This window comes from Heptranchias perlo, chromosome X (assembly GCF_035084215.1).
Source record: "Heptranchias perlo isolate sHepPer1 chromosome X, sHepPer1.hap1, whole genome shotgun sequence".
NCBI classification, from domain to species: domain Eukaryota; kingdom Metazoa; phylum Chordata; class Chondrichthyes; order Hexanchiformes; family Hexanchidae; genus Heptranchias; species Heptranchias perlo.
In genome coordinates this window covers 10422939-10439048 of record NC_090370.1, presented here as the reverse complement: position 1 = coordinate 10439048, position 16110 = coordinate 10422939, and the positions used below count along the sequence as shown (strand labels likewise).

Here is a 16110-nt window from a genome sequence, read left to right as displayed (position 1 = left end):
TTAGTTTGGGATTGATACAGGACTATGGTGAGAGAGTGGGGCAGTGGGATTAGTATTAGATTGATACAGGGTTATGGGGAGAGAGTGGGGCAGTGGGATTAGTTTGGGGATTGATACAGGACTATGGGGAGAGAGTGGGGCAGTGGGATTAGTTTGGGATTGATACAGGGCTATGGGGAGAGAGCGGAGCAGTGGGATTAGTTTGGGATTGATAAAGGGCTATGGGGGGAGAGCAGGGCAGTGGGATTAGTTTGGGGATTGATACAGAGCTATGGGGAGAGAGTGGGGCAGTGGGATTAGTTTGGGATTGATAAAGGGCTATGGGGGGAGAGCAGGGCAGTGGGATTAGTTTGGGATTGATACAGGACTATGGTGAGAGAGTGGGGCAGTGGGATTAGTTTGGGATTGATAAAGGGCTATGGGGAGAGAGTGGGGCAGTGGGATTAGTTTGGGGATTGATACAGGGTTATGGGGAGAGAGTGGGGCAGTGGGATTAGTTTGGGGATTGATACAGGGCTATGGGGAGAGAGTGGGGCAGTGGGATTAGTTTGGGATTGCTCTAGCGAAGAACCAGCACAGACATGATTAACCGGATGGCCTCTTTCTGTGCTGCAAACATCTAGGTCAAACCACAGCTTAAATGAGGTCAAAGTAGGCCCTGCCAACTGAATCACAAAAATGTCAGAAACTGTTCCATTGTATGCCAAGGTGTCTTTCCCCCTCTCTCCCTCCCTCCCCCCTCAAAAAGAAAGAAAAATGCCTGCATATTTTAAAACAAAAGCTCATGCGAACAGATTATTTACAGGGCTGATAAAATACCCCCAGGGTCTTATCAAGTGTACAATATAATCAACTTGTGACACAGTCTTCATGACCCACTCGTGATTCCGAATTGCTTATGAGGTCAGGCTTCCTGTCAGATATCATTTAAATACAATAGACTTGTGGGAGTATCTTCACAATATACATCAAGTTGCAATGCTTTCAGATCCAGTACAAATCCAGGAAAATTAAGTAAGTGCAGTTTCATATTTCTTGTGTTCCCAGTTCTGTGAAAGTTGAAGGGTCCCAAAGGAAAGACCTGCACTTGCTTTGTATTTTCTCTTTTCCAATCTTTTCTTCTTGTTTTAACCCTTCCTCATGAAGATGATACAAAAATTGGCTGTGTGGTTGATAGTGAGGAGGAAAGCTGTAGACTGCGGGAAGATATCAATGGACTGGTCAGGTGGGCAGAAAAGTGGCAAATGGAGTTCAATCCGGAGAAGTGTGTGGTAATGTATTTGGGGAGAGCAAACAAGGCAAGGGAATACACAATAAATGGGAGGATACTGGGAGGTGTAGAGGAACAAAGGGACCTTGGAGTGCATGTCCACAGATCCCTGAAGGTCGCAGGACAGGTAGATAAGGTGGTTAAAAAGGCATACGGGATACTTTCCCTTATTAGCCAAGGCATAAAATATAAGAGCAGGGAGGTTATGCTGGAACTGTATAAAACATTAGTTAGACCACAGCTGGAGTACTGCGCACAGTTCTGGTTACCACATTACAGGAAGGAAGCACTAGAGAGGGTACAGAGGAGATTTACGAGGATGTTGCCAGGACTGGAGAAATTTAGCTATGAGGAAAGATCGGATAGGCTGGGGTTGTTTTCTTTGTAAGTGTGACACCGAAATTTGCAAGTGTGGTAATTATGATTCCTGAGCTATGATGGACAAAATGTGCCCAAGATGCAAGATGTTTACATCTATAGATAATATTTAAGTTTGACATCATGCATCCCTAATTGATGCAAAACAAAATGGATCTTCCATTTTCCAACTGCGTTCTTACCCCTGATGTGAACAAGAGACAACATGATAACTAAAGCAAAATTATCACAAAATTATGCGACATCATGCCATTATTGATGACGTTTCACAAGCTAAGACATGCCAACTCTCACTCAGCAGCTGCACTTAAGTCTGATCTCATGTTGAAATGATGGTTATTCTTACCTATACGTGCCGACTCAAGGTAGAAAAAGACAAATAGACTTCAAAATGGCTGATTCAGCCCCCAAAAAGCTGACAACTCAAATAACAACCAACAACTCAAGAACGGCTCTGTCTACAGGCCTAGGGCCAGAGTATTGCTTTACAGTGACTGAAGAAGTTAAATTCTGTCTTATTACATGGGATTCCAGGATGTTCAATAGTGTTTCACCATCTTCCATTCTTAATGCTTAGTATAAAACCTGACTGCACTGCCTCATTCAGTGCAACACTTGGAAAGAGCACTAACTAACCCCAGCACTTTCTACCGCTATCCTCCATTAGAAATATCACTCGCAGCCTCGTTGTTTGACTCATTAGGGTCAATTTTCGGATGGCCGAGCGGGTGCTTTCGTGGTGGGGGGGCTCCTAAAATTGGGGATTCCCAGAGCAGGTCCGGAGCCCAGCTCCAACCCGTCCACTTCCGGGTTCCCCAGTGACGCGAATCGGTGCGCACGCAGCCCCCGCATGCGGGACTCCCACCAGCAATCAAAGCCAGCGGGATCCCACTTAAGATCATTATCTGGGTACTTGAGGTCGTTTACAGACCTCATTAGTTGGAGATTTTAGGAGGATTCGGATTTTGGACTACCCAGAGCATGTTTCCCATGCTGGGGGACACACTCCCTGTTTAAACAGACGTGTTGCAGCCAGCAGCCAGTGGCAGCTGCAAAGGCCCATTTGACAGGTGTGGGGTAAACCGTCATTCAATGCAGCAGGGCACTCTGTCACCTCAGACAAAAGTTTTGCCTGCCACACCATTGTCTCCACACTCCAAATTATTAAATCATACCCTAAACTCTGCTGTCCAAACACATTTACCTACTTTGTGGACCCCCTCACACCGTCAGGATTGGGGGGGGGGGGGTCCATTGCTGCATTCATCACTCCATTGGAGGACGAGCAACATCACCAGCCTCGCCAGGCATGCCGTCCACCTCCGCCGCGTGGAGCAACACAACACAGTGCTGTGCAACAGGCACATGCACAAAGTAGTCGTGCAACTACACAGACACCCACTGTAGGGTGACCCACTGGGTGGCATCAAGGGTGTTCATGGAGAACCTCATGAAAGGGACTTATTGCACAAGCCAGTCAAGAATGGCCAATACGTGGCAGTAGTGGTGACAATGTAATATGTAATGTGAGTTGATCAGAAATCAAATATAAGTAAAAACCATGACAAACCCTCAAACACCCTTGTGCATCCCCTTCATGCTCACGACACGTTTGCCTTACACTTCCTACTACACATATGTGATGCATACCCTGTGGCTGCAGCACAGGTAGTGGCAGGTCGAGTGAGGCTGGCCGTGAAAGAGATGCATGAGAGGGTGAGTATGAGACAGAGCCATGAGATTGTATGAGGATTGGGTTGAGTGGTAGTGGCGGGATGAGTACTGGTGAGGTGGGTAAGTGCAGGTAAGATGAGGATGAGCTTTGAGGGGGTGTGAGGAGTGATGTGATAGAGTAGTGTTGGCAGTGCAGAAGGAGATGTGGGGTGGGGGCGGTGATGTGGCAGACGGAGTGTAGGGGAATGAGTAAGTGTACTCACTTCGGCTGACCTACTTAAGTCTTTGAAGCGCCTCTTGCATTGTATGCAGGTATGTCATATGTTGGTGGTGCTGGTGACCTCCTCTGCCACCTCGAGCCGGGCCTTTGTGGTGGCAGAGGCAGGCCGCTTCCTCCCGTCCGCTGGGGAGAAGATCTCTGTCCTCCCCCTCCTCCTCACCCCATCCAGTAGGACCTGGAGTGAGGCATCATTAAACCTGGGAGCAGCCTTCCCCCTGGGCTGCTCCATGCTATAATTTTGGCTTCTTTCTGCAGCATCAGTCAGTGGAGGACTGCCCCTTTAAATAGGGCTCCTCCAGCTTTTAGCCTGTGATGCGGGTGCGCAATCCGCCCGCTGGGCAGCTTTCCAGCACGAAACCCGGGAGCCAAGGTAAGTGGCTTCAATTTACTTACGATCGCGTGGGGAACCCACCGATTTTACTGGGCGGGTTACCCTGGCAACCCGCCTCCCTCCTAATATCGGGCTCATTAAGTAGCTGGATTTCAAATTAGCTCCTCCTACTGCCAGTGCATTTCTGTCAGCCAAACACAGAACAATACTGACTGAGGTCATGGCGAAGGCCATAGCCCAGAACTGCCCCCACCCCCAGTTAAAGAGACACCCTTCGACCAATGCTGCACTCCCTCAGTATTGCACTGAAGTGTCAGCCAAGATTAAGTGCTCAAGTCCTCGAGTAGCTGAGCCATGCTTATCAGAAAGGTCCCATTTTCGATTGAGCTGGTCACAGCCAGGGTGGCAATCGGACTCTAACAATTGGTCTCATTCTTTGTCAGTTAGGGAGGGGAAAAATCAGCCAGGCTTGGGAAAAAGCATTGATCACTCCAATGATTCCCCACCTCCACCCAACCCTCTTCATTGGAAAGTGGTACGTGTGAGCTTCAGATAAGATTCGGGTCAGACTCAACTGTGATGCACCCCTATGGTTGAATAGCCTGCTGACATTCACCAACTAGACTCACATATGAAGAATGCCCACTTAGATGATGTGCAGCAGAACTGCTGGCTCCCATGGAACTGTAGCCAGCAAGACGACCACGTTTGAGATATTGCTCCAGTTAATTTTGCTTGACAAGTGCTTTCAAATAACAGTGAGAGCATTAGAAGTCTGTGACAGATCTGATTGTTGGCTTTGCTTCATATTAGAAGAACCTCTGTAATAAATATTTTGATCAGGATTTATAGTGTGCCAGAATTGTAACAATTTTTAAATGACTGCTTTCAGGGACAGACAAGTGTCAAGCTGGCTGGGCTTGACATTGAAGTGCAGGGGGAGTTAGTTTGCCTTTTGTTGATGTCTTTTGTCTGTGTACAGTCCCTCATAAGATGTAGATAGGAATTGTTAGATGAAAAAAGACCAAGGTCCATTTAGTTGGCCTTCTACCATCCTGGTAGTCACATGATACAATTATAATGGAGTTGTTGACTAATCACAGCAATCAATCTCTATCAATGAGTCTACAACAGACCAAGACATGAGGTGAGAAAAAACCACCAGTGGTGGAGAGCTTTGGGAACCACAGGTCCAAAGTCACCTGTTCCTCCCGAGCATGTTACACTTACCACATGTCATGTCTCAAATTACTCACATACTGTCTCCCAAATCAGTAGGCTAGACACTTGGGCTTGTTGAACGTTGATGTAGATCAGCATGCCATTGCAAGAGGAGATGGCTCTCCCATCAAAAATTAGCTTAGTGGGCGTCCATCATGTCTGTTAAAAAAAGACTTGCATTTCTATAACACTTTTCATGGCCTCTGGACGTCCGAAAGAACTTTACAGCCACTGAAGTGTAGTGACTGTTGTAATGTAGGAAATGTGGCAACCAATTTGTGCACAGCAAGATCCCACAAACAGCATTGAAATAATGACCAGATAATCTGTTTTAGTGATTTTGGTTGAGGGATAAATATTGGCCAGGACACCAGAGAGAACTCCCCTGCTCTTCTTCGAATAGTGCCATGGGATCTTTTACATCCACCTGAGAGAACAGACAGGGCCTCGGGTTAATGTCTCATCCAAAAGACGGCATCTCCCAACAGTGCAGCACTCCCTCAGTACTGTACTGGGAGTGTCAGCCTAGATTTTGTGCTCAAGGCTCTGGAGTGGGACTTGAACCCACGACAACAACAACTTGCATTTATATTGCGCCTTTAACATGGTAAAACATCCCAAGGCGCTTCACAGGAGCGATTATCAAACAAAATTTGATACCGAGCCACATAAGGAGATATTAGAACAGGTGAAAGAGGTAAGTTTTAAGGAGCGTCTTAAAGGAGGAGAGAGAGGTAGAGAGGTGGAGAGGTTTAGGGAGGGAATTCCAGAGCTTAGGGCCTGGGCAGCTGAAGGCACGGCCGGCAATGGTGGAGTGATTAAAATCGGGGCTGGGCAAGAGGCCAGAATTGGAGGAGTGCAGAGAGCTTGGAGGGTTGTAGGGCTGGAGAAGGTTACAGTCATAGGGAGGGGCGAGGCCATGGAGGGATTTGAAAAAAAGGATGAGAATTTTAAAATCTAGGCGTTCCCGAACTGAGCGAGCACAGGGGTGATGGGTAAACGGGACTTGGTGTGAGTTAGGATACGGGCAGCAGAGTTTTGGATGAGGTCAAGTTTACGGAGGGTGGAAGATGGGAGGCCGGCCAGGAGAGCATTGGAATAGTCGAGTCTGGAGGTAACAAAGACATGAGTGAGGGTTTCAACAGCAGATGAGCTGAGGCAGGGGCGGAGACGGGCGATGTTACAGAGGTGGAAGTAGGTGGTCTTGGTGATGGAGTGGACATGTGATCAGAAGCTCATCTCAGGATCAAATAGGAGACCAAGGTTGCGAACAGTTTGGTTCAGCCTCAGACAGTGGCCAGGGAGAGGGATGGAGTCGGTGGCTAGGGAACGGAGTTTGTGGTCGAGACTGAAGACAACGGCTTTGGTCTTCCCAATATTTAGTTGGAGGAAATTTTTGCTCATCCAGCACACAACCTTTTGAAATCAGAGGCGACAGTGCTACCCACTAAGCCACAGCTGACATATAGCTTTCCAATGCTCGCTATCTGGGCTCATTCATGCAAAATGGCCACTTGGACAGTGTACCAGGGTGTGGCTACTGCCCCTGGATCTGTACCCCAACACTGGCAGGAGAGGGGGGAGGAAAATTGCGAAGGCAGAAAAAGTCATTTCACTAAGTGACTATTGTATCCAATGGACATATGTTGTCATGCTCTGCCCAATCTACCCATTGTATCCAATGGACATATGTTGTCATGCTCTGCCCAATCTACCCATCTTTTTAAGGGGGCTCCATCCTCATTGTGGGGTGAAAGAGAAGCTGCAAGAACTTGTGTAATGACATCTTTTGCATGCAATGTGATGAAATGTCCCCACACAATGACGCCTTTCACATGTTGACCAGATAAACACAGATTCGGCCCATTTTATCTCATCCATCCAGAAAAACCAACCCGCCCACCTCCTCCCCATCACCACATCGAACTGACTCTTAAGGCTTTCTCCTCCACAACTCTACCTGTGAGTCCATTCCGAGTGTTGTCCACCCTTTTGTAAATATACCTTTCACCAGTTTGAACCCATAACCTCTTGTCTGACTATCGCTGCTTACTTTAAAACACGCTCCAGATCAAACTTAACCGGGCCATTTAATATCTGCACACTCTATCTCAGGCATCTTTCAAGGCTATGTTTCTCCAGCCTTTCCCTCGAAACTCAGTCCACAGAGTGGTAGGGCATGGTTTTTCTCGGCCTCCAGGGGTGCAATACTGGTGTGGGTTTTTTTTTTATGAAGGCTCTGCGCCTTTAACTACAAACCACAGTGGCTTTGACGTCAGATCAGGGAAACGGTGAAGGTGTTTGAGACTCATTCGACACAGTCTTTCTGTAACAAAGTGCTGTGTTTGGTGCGGATTTTGAGGTAGAGATTTGGACTAATTCTGTTTGCTAGTGCAGTTTTATCTCGATTGTTTAACAGACACTAAGACTGCTAGTTATACCAGACTGTAGCGAAACATGGCTGGGGTTGAATTTTTTTCCCAGCCACGTCTTTAAACCGTGGTGGGTTTTTTTTTCCCGGACTTCCTTTAAAATGTTAAAGGTTTTTTTTTAAAAATAAATTGTTTTTTTTCTTCTTCTAGAGAATCGACCCAAGTGAAAAATGGCTGTAGAAGGAGGAATGAAGTGCGTCAAGTACTTGATGTTCATATTTAACTTCTTGTTTTGGGTAAGTGTCAGTTTCTTGTCACTTTCGCCCTGTTAATTTCCTCGTTTTGTAGAGATGATCAGCAATGGCGTGGTCACGAGGGGGTAAGTGTCTGTATCCGATTTTTTTTGCTACTCTGTCTTTATGTTGGGTAATTTATTTTGTAAAGTGATAGATTTGGCAAAACGCGCCGAGAAAGCTTTAAAAAGTATCTAAGATTTCAACTGCATTGTTTTTGGCTGCAAATCGAAAATTAATCCCCCCCCCCCCCCAAAAAAAAACTGTTCGACTTTTTAAAAAAGTATATTTATTGCTGCAAGCAATTCTTTTGGGTACTTTGATTGGAATTATTCATACTATATTCCAATACACGATATTCACCCTCTCCCCTCAAAAATAAAACGCTGTTTCTGTGCCAAAAGTGAAAAGATCACCAAAGAGACTTGCTACGTGGACAGTGATTTAAGTTTGGAAATTACCCGCTCTGGCTCTGTTGTGAGTTAAACCTGCATTTAGTCAACTGGTTTCAAACCCAGTCCAAGCCCGGGGGGCGGAATAACGTGTGAGAGTGAGGGAAGAAAAATAGGATTGTTTAGTGAGGGGGGGGAGTGAGGGGAGGATTGTTTAGTGAGGGGGGGGGGATTGTTTAGTGAGGGGGGGGGGAGAGGGGAGGATTGTTTAGTGAGGGGGGGGGGAGGGAGGGGAGAGGATTGTTTAGTGAGAGTGTGAGGGGGGGGATTGTTTAGTGGGGGGGGGGGGGGGGGAGGGTTTGTTTAGTGAGAGTGTGAGGGGGGGGGGATTGTTTAGTGAGAGTGTGAGGGGGTGGGATTGTTTAGTGAGAGTGTGAGGGGGGGGGATTGTTTAGTGAGAGTGTGAGGGGGGGGGATTGTTTAGGTGAGAGTGTGAGGGGGGGGGGGATTGTTTAGTGAGAGTGTGAGGGGGGGGGGATTGTTTAGTGAGAGTGTGAGGGGGGGGATTGTTTAGTGAGGGGGGTGGAGGGGGGGAGGATTGTTTAGTGAGAGTGTGAGGGGGGGGGGATTGTTTAGTGAGAGTGTGAGGGGGGGGGGGATTGTTTAGTGAGAGTGTGAGGGGGGGGGATTGTTTAGTGAGAGTGTGAGGGGGGGGGGATTGTTTAGTGAGAGTGTGAGGGGGGGGGATTGTTTAGTGAGAGTGTGAGGGGGGGGGATTGTTAGTGAGAGTGTGAGGGGGGGGGATTGTTTAGTGAGAGTGTGAGGGGGGGGGATTGTTTAGTGAGAGTGTGAGGGGGGGGGGATTGTTTAGTGAGAGTGTGAGGGGGGGGGATTGTTTAGTGAGAGTGTGAGGGGGGGGGGATTGTTTAGTGAGAGTGTGAGGGGGGGATTGTTTAGTGAGAGTGTGAGGGGGGGGATTGTTTAGTGAGAGTGTGAGGGGGGGGGATTGTTTAGTGAGAGTGTGAGGGGGGGGGATTGTTTAGTGAGAGTGTGAGGGGGGGGGAGAGGGGATTGTTTAGTGAGAGTGTGAGGGGGGGTGGATTTGTTTAGTGAGAGGTGTGAGGGGGGGGGATTGTTTAGTGAGAGTGTGAGGGGGGGGATTGTTTAGTGAGGGGGGGAGGGGGGGGGGATTGTTTAGTGAGGGGGGGGAGGGGGGGGGATTGTTTAGTGAGAGTGTGAGGGGGGGGGGATTGTTTAGTGAGAGTGTGAGGGGGGGGGGATTTTTAGTGAGAGTGTGAGGGGGGGGGGGATTGTTTAGTGAGGGGGTGGGAGGGGGGGGATTGTTTAGTGAGGGGGGGGAGGGGGGGGATTGTTTAGTGAGTGTGTGAGGGGGGGGGATTGTTTAGTGAGGGGGGGAGGGGAGGGGGATTGTTTAGTGAGAGTGTGAGGGGGGGGGATTGTTTAGTGAGAGTGTGAGGAGGGGGGATTGTTTAGTGAGGGGGGGAGGGAGGGGGATTGTTTAGTGAGTGTGGTGAGGGGGGGGGGATTGTTTAGTGATGTGTGTGAGGGGGGGGGGGATTGTTTAGTGAGAGTGTGAGGGGGGGGGATTGTTTAGTGAGGGGGGGAGGGAGGGGGGTTTGTTTAGTGAGTGTGTGAGGGGGGGGGGATTGTTTAGTGAGTGTGTGAGGGGGGGGGATTGTTTAGTGAGAGTGTGAGGGGGGGGGGATTGTTTAGTGAGAGTGTGAGGGGGGGGATTGTTTAGTGAGAGTGTGAGGGGGGGGGGGGATTGTTTAGTGAGAGTGTGAGGGGGGGGATTGTTTAGTGAGGGGGGGGAGGGGGGGGATTGTTTAGTGAGTGTGTGAGGGGGGGGGGATTGTTTAGTGAGTGTGTGAGGGGGGGGGGGATTGTTTTAGTGAGAGTGTGAGGGGGGGGGGATTGTTTAGTGAGAGTGTGAGGGGGGGGGATTGTTTTAGTGAGAGTGTGAGGGGGGGGGGGGATTGTTTAGTGAGAGGTGTGAGGGGGGGGGGGGGATTGTTTAGTGAGAGTGTGAGGGGGGGGGGGGGGGATTGTTTAGTGAGGGGGGGAGGGGGGGATTGTTTAGTGAGGGGGGGGAGGGGGGGGATTGTTTAGTGAGAGTGTGAGGGGGGGGATTGTTTAGTGAGAGTGTGAGGGGGGGGGGATTGTTTAGTGAGGGGGGGGAGGGGGGGGGATTGTTAGTGAGGGGGGGGAGGGGGGGATTGTTTAGTGAGGGGGGGGAGGGGGGGGATTGTTTAGTGAGGGGGGGGAGGGGGGGATTGTTTAGTGAGGGGGGGGAGGGGGGGGATTGTTTAGTGAGGGGGGGGAGGGGGGGATTGTTTAGTGGAGGGGGGGGGATTGTTTAGTGAGGGGGGGGATTGTTTTGTGTGTGGGGGGGGATTGTTTAGTGAGGGGGGGGATTGTTTAGTGAGGGGGGGGATTGTTTAGTGAGGGGGGGATTGTTTAGTGAGGGGGGGGGATTGTTCAGGGAGGTGGGGGGATTGTTTAGTGAGAGAGTGTGGGGGGGGAGGGGGGGATTGTTTAGTGAGAGTGTGAGGGGGGGGGATTGTTTAGTGAGAGTGTGAGGGGGGGGGGATTGTTTAGTGAGAGTGTGAGGGGGGGGGATTGTTTAGTGAGAGTGTGAGGGGGGGGGGGATTGTTTAGTGAGGTGGGGAGGGAGGGGTGAGGATTGTTTTAGTGAGAGTGTGTGGGGGGGGGGATTGTTTAGTGAGAGTGTGAGTGGGGGGGGGGGATTGTTTAGTGAGAGTGTGAGGGGGGGGGATTGTTTAGTGAGAGTGTGAGGGGGGGGGATTGTTTAGTGAGAGTGTGAGGGGGGGGGATTGTTTAGTGAGAGTGTGAGGGGGGGGGATTGTTTAGTGAGAGTGTGAGGGGGGGGATTGTTTAGTGAGAGTGTGAGGGGGGGGGGATTGTTTAGTGAGAGTGTGAGGGGGGGGGATTGTTTAGTGAGAGTGTGAGGGGGGGGGGATTGTTTAGTGAGAGTGTGTGGGGGGGGGATTGTTTAGTGAGAGTGTGAGGGGGGGGGGATTGTTTAGTGAGAGTGTGAGGGGGGGGATTGTTTAGTGTGAGTGTGAGGGGGGGGGGGTTGTTTAGTGAGAGTGTGAGGGGGGGGGATTGTTCAGTGAGGGGGGGGAGGGAGGGGAGGATTGTTTAGTGAGAGTGTGAGGGGGGGGGGATTGTTTAGTGTGAGGTGTGAGGGGGGGGGGATTGTTCAGTGAGGTGGGGGAGGAGGGGAGGATTGTTTAGTGAGAGTGTGAGGGGGGGGGATTGTTTAGTGAGAGTGTGAGGGGGGGGGGATTGTTTAGTGAGAGTGTGAGGGGGGGGGGATTGTTTAGTGAGAGTGTGAGGGGGGGGGGATTGTTTAGTGAGAGTGTGAGGGGGGGGGATTGTTTAGTGAGAGTGTGATGTGGGGGGGGGATTGTTTAGTGAGAGTGTGAGGGGGGGGGGATTGTTCAGTGAGGGGGGGGAGGGAGGGGGAGGATTGTTTAGTGTGAGAGTGTGAGGGGGGGGGGATTGTTCAGTGAGGTGGGGGAGGGAGGGGAGGATTGTTTAGTGAGAGTGTGAGGGGGGGGGGATTGTTCAGTGAGGGGGGGGAGGGAGGGGAGGATTGTTTAGTGAGAGTGTGAGGGGGGGGGGATTGTTTAGTGAGAGTGTGAGGGGGGGGGGGATTGTTTAGTGAGAGTGTGAGGGGGGGGGGGATTGTTTTAGTGAGAGTGTGAGGGGGGGGGGATTGTTTAGTGAGAGTGTGAGGGGGGGGGATTGTTTAGTGAGAGTGTGAGGGGGGGGGATTGTTTAGTGAGAGTGTGAGGGGGGGGGGATTGTTTAGTGAGAGTGTGAGGGGGGGGGATTGTTTAGTGAGAGTGTGAGGGGGGGGGATTGTTTAGTGAGAGTGTGAGGGGGGGGGGGATTGTTTAGTGAGGGGGGGGGAGTGGAGGGGGATTGTTTAGTGAGGGGGGGGAGGGGGGGGATTGTTTAGTGAGGGGGGGGGAGGGGGGGGATTGTTTAGTGAGGGGGGGGGAGGGGGGGATTGTTTGAGTGAGAGTGTGAGGGGGGGGGGGATTGTCTTAGTGAGAGTGTGAGGGGGGGGATTGTTTAGTGAGAGTGTGAGGGGGGGGGATTGTTTAGTGAGAGTGTGAGGGGGGGGGGATTGGTTTAGTGAGAGTGTGAGGGGGGGGGATTGTTTTAGTGAGGGGGGGAGGGAGGGGGATTGTTTAGTGAGAGTGTGAGGGGGGGGGATTGTTGGGGGAGGGGGGGGGATTGTTTAGTGAGAGTGTGAGGGGGGGGGTATTGTTTAGTGAGAGTGTGAGGGGTGGGGGGGATTGTTTAGTGAGAGTGTGGAGGGGGGGGGATTGTTTAGTGAGAGTGTGAGGGGGGGGGGGGATTGTTTAGTGAGAGTGTGAGGGGGGGGGATTGTTTAGTGAGAGTGTGAGGGGGGGGGATTGTTCAGTGAGGGGGGGGAGGGAGGGGGAGGATTGTTTAGTGAGAGTGTGAGGGGGGGGGGATTGTTTAGTGAGGGGGGGGGAGGGAGGGGAGGATTGTTTAGTGAGAGTGTGAGGGGGGGGGATTGTTTAGTGAGAGTGTGAGGGGGGGGGATTGTTTAGTGAGAGTGTGAGGGGGGGGATTGGTTTAGTGAGGGGGGGAGGGAGGGGAGGATTGTTTAGTGAGGGGGGGGGAGGGAGGGGGGATTGTTTAGTGAGGGGGGGAGGAGGGGGATTGTTTAGTGAGGGGGGGGAGGGAGGGGGGGGGATTGTTTAGTGTGAGGTGTGAGGGGGGGGGGGGATTGTTTAGTGAGGGGGGGAGGGAGGGGGGGATTGTTTAGTGAGGGGGGAGGGAGGGGGGGATTGTTTAGTGAGGGGGGAGGGAGGGGGGGATTGTTTAGTGAGGGGGGGAGGGAGGGGGGGGTTGTTTAGTGAGGGGGGGGGAGGGAGGGGGGGGTTGTTTAGTGAGGGGGGGAGGGTTGGGGGGGATTGTTTTAGTGAGGGGGGGGAGGGGGGGGATGTTTATTAGTGAGTGTGTGAGGGGGGGGGATTGTTTAGTGAGAGTGTGAGGGGTGGGGGGATTGTTTAGTGAGAGTGTGAGGGAGGGGAGGATTGTTTAGTGAGAGTGTGAGGGGGGGGGATGTGTTGGGGGTGGGGGGGGGATTGTTTAGTGAGAGTGTGAGGGGGGGGGGGATTGTTTGGTGAGAGTGTGAGGGGGGGGATTGTTTAGTGAGAGTGTGAGGGGGGGGATTGTTTAGTGAGAGTGTGAGGGGGGGGGATTGTTTAGTGGAGTGTGTGAGGGGGGGGATGTTTAGTGAGAGTGTGAGGGGGGGGGGATTGTTTAGTGAGAGTGTGAGGGGGGGGATTGTTTAGTGAGAGTGTGAGGGGGGGGATTGTTTAGTGAGAGTGTGGGGGGGGGGGATTGTTTAGTGAGAGTGTGAGGGGGTGGGGATTGTTTAGTGAGAGTGTGTGGGGGGGGATTGTTTAGTGAGAGTGTGAGGGGGGGGGGGATTGTTTAGTGAGAGTGTTGAGGGGGGGGGATTGTTGGTGAGAGTGTGAGGGGGGGGGATGGTTAGTGAGAGTGTGAGGGGGGGGGATTGTTTTGTGAGAGTGTGAGGGGGGGGGGGATGGTTTAGTGAGTGTGAGGGGGGGGATTGTTTAGTGAGAGTGTGAGGGGGGGGGGATTGTTTAGTGAGGGGGGGGGGAGGGGAGGGGATTGTTTAGTGTGAGGGGGGGGGGATTGTTTAGTGTGAGTGGGGGGGATTGTTTAGTGTGAGTGGGGGGGATTGTTTAGTGGTGAGTGGGGGGGATTGTTTAGTGTGAGGGGGGGGGATTGTTTAGTGTGAAGGGTGGGGGGGGGATTGTTTAGTGTGTGGGGGGGGGGGATTGTTTAGTGTGTGGGGGGGGGTTTGTTTAGTGTGTGGGGGGGGGGGGTTTGTTTAGTGTGTGGGGGGGGGGGGTTTGTTTAGTGTGGGGGGGGGGGGTTTGTTTAGGTGTGGGGGGGGAGGGTTTGTTTAGGTGTGGGGGGGGGGGGATATGTTTAGTGTGTGGGGGGGGGGGATTGTTTAGTGTGAGGGGGGGGATTGTTTAGTGTGAGGGGGGGATTGTTTAGTGTGAGGGGGGGGGATTGTTAGTGTGAGGGGGGGGGATTGTTAGTGTGAGGGGGGGGATGTTTAGTGTGAGGGGGGGGGATTGTTTAGTGTGAGGGGGGGGATTGTTTAGTGTGAGGGGGGGGATTGTTAGTGTGAGGGGGGGATTGTTTAGTGTGAGGGGGGGGATTGTTTAGTGTGAGGGGGGGGATTGTTTAGTGTGAGGGGGGGGATTGTTTAGTGTGAGGGGGGGGATTGTTTAGTGTGAGGGGGGGGATTGTTTAGTGTGAGGTGTGAGGGGGGGAGAAGAGGAGAGGGTTGGTTTTGTGAGGGGGGGGGGGTGAGAAGAGTGGGATGTTTTGTGAGGGGGCGGGGGAGAGAAGAGAGAGGATTGTTTTTGTGAGGGGGGGGGGAGGAAGAGAGAGGATTGTTTTGTGAGGGGGGGAGAAGAGAGAGGATTGTTTTGTGAGGGGGGGAGGAGAGAGGAGAAGAGAGAGGATTGTTTGTGAGGGGGGGGGAGGAGGAGAAGAGAGAGGATTGTTTGTTGAGGGGGGGGGGGGGGAGAGGAGAGAGAGAGGATTGTTTTGTGAGGGGGGGGGGGAGAGGAGAAGAGAGGATTGTTTTGTGAGGGGGGGGGGAGAGAAGAGAGAGGATTGTTTTGTGAGGGGGGGGGGGGGGAGAAGAGAGGAGGATTGTTTTGTGAGGGGGGGGGGGGAGAAGAGAGAGATTGTTTTGTGAGGGGGGGGGGGGGAGAAGAGAGAGGATTGTTTTGTGAGGGGGGGGGGAGAGAAGAGAGAGGATTGTTTTGTGAGGGGGGGGGGGGAGAGAAGAGAGAGGATTGTTTTGTGAGGGGGGGGGTGGGGGGGAGAAGAGAGAGGATTGTTTTGTGAGGGGGGGGGGGGGAGAAGAGAGAGGATTGTTTTGTGAGGGGGGGGGGGGAGAGGAGAAGAGAGAGGATTGTTTTGTGAGGGGGGGGGGGGAGAAGAGAGAGGATTGTTTTGTGAGGGGGGGGGGGGAGAAGAGAGAGGATTGTTTTGTGAGGGGGGGGGGGGAGAGAAGAGAGAGGATTGTTTTGTGAGGGGGGGGAGAAAGAGAGAGGGATTGTTTTGTGAGGGGGGGTAGAGAAGAGAGGATTGTTTTGTGAGGGGGGGGGGGGGGAGAAGAGAGAGGATTGTTTTGTGAGGGGGGGGGGGGGGGAGAAGAGAGAGGATTGTTTTGTGAGGGGGGGGGAGAAGAGGAGAGGATTGTTTTGTGAGGGGGGGGGGAGAGAGAGAGGATTGTTTTGTGAGGGGGGGAGAAGAGAGAGGATTGTTTTGTGAGGGGGGGGGGAGAAGAGAGAGGATTAGTTTTGTGAGGAGGGGGGGGGGAGAAGAGAGAGGATTGTTTTGTGAGGGGGGGGAGAAGAGAGAGGATTGTTTTGTGAGGGGGGGGGGAGCAGAGAGAGGATTGTTTTGTGAGGGGGGGGAGAAGAGAGAGGATTGTTTTGTGAGGGGGGGGAAAGAGAGAGAGGATTGTTTTGTGAGGGGGGGGAGAAAGAGAGGATTGTTTTGTGAGGGGGGGGGGAGAGGAGAGAGGATTGTTTTGAGTAGAGCGTGAGATAAAGGTTTCAGGTTTGCTGGATTTCTAATGATTTGTTTGTGTCGGAAGGCAGTCCTGTTTATTTTCCGTGTCTCTGACTAGCTTTGTATTTCTTGCACTGCCTTTGCTGCATTGTTTACAAACAGGAATTTCAGGTTTCCAAGCCAAAAATTTCTCAGTCGGCAAAATGCAAGGTGGTATTGGTAAGCAAGGCTGGTCGA

General features: G+C 51.8%; 1 protein-coding gene across 1 annotated transcript in view; it reads left to right on the top strand.

The window, feature by feature from the left end:
* Positions 1–7408: 7408 nt before the first annotated feature.
* cd63 (CD63 molecule) overlaps positions 7409–16110 on the top strand; it is a 53302-nt gene continuing 44600 nt past the window's right edge. Inside the window, exons 1-2 of the mRNA XM_067976696.1 lie at positions 7409–7516; positions 7737–7822. Of these exons, the coding sequence (XP_067832797.1) occupies positions 7757–7822 (66 nt within the window). The 5' untranslated portion in view covers positions 7409–7516; positions 7737–7756. The remainder of the gene's footprint in view (positions 7517–7736; positions 7823–16110) is intronic.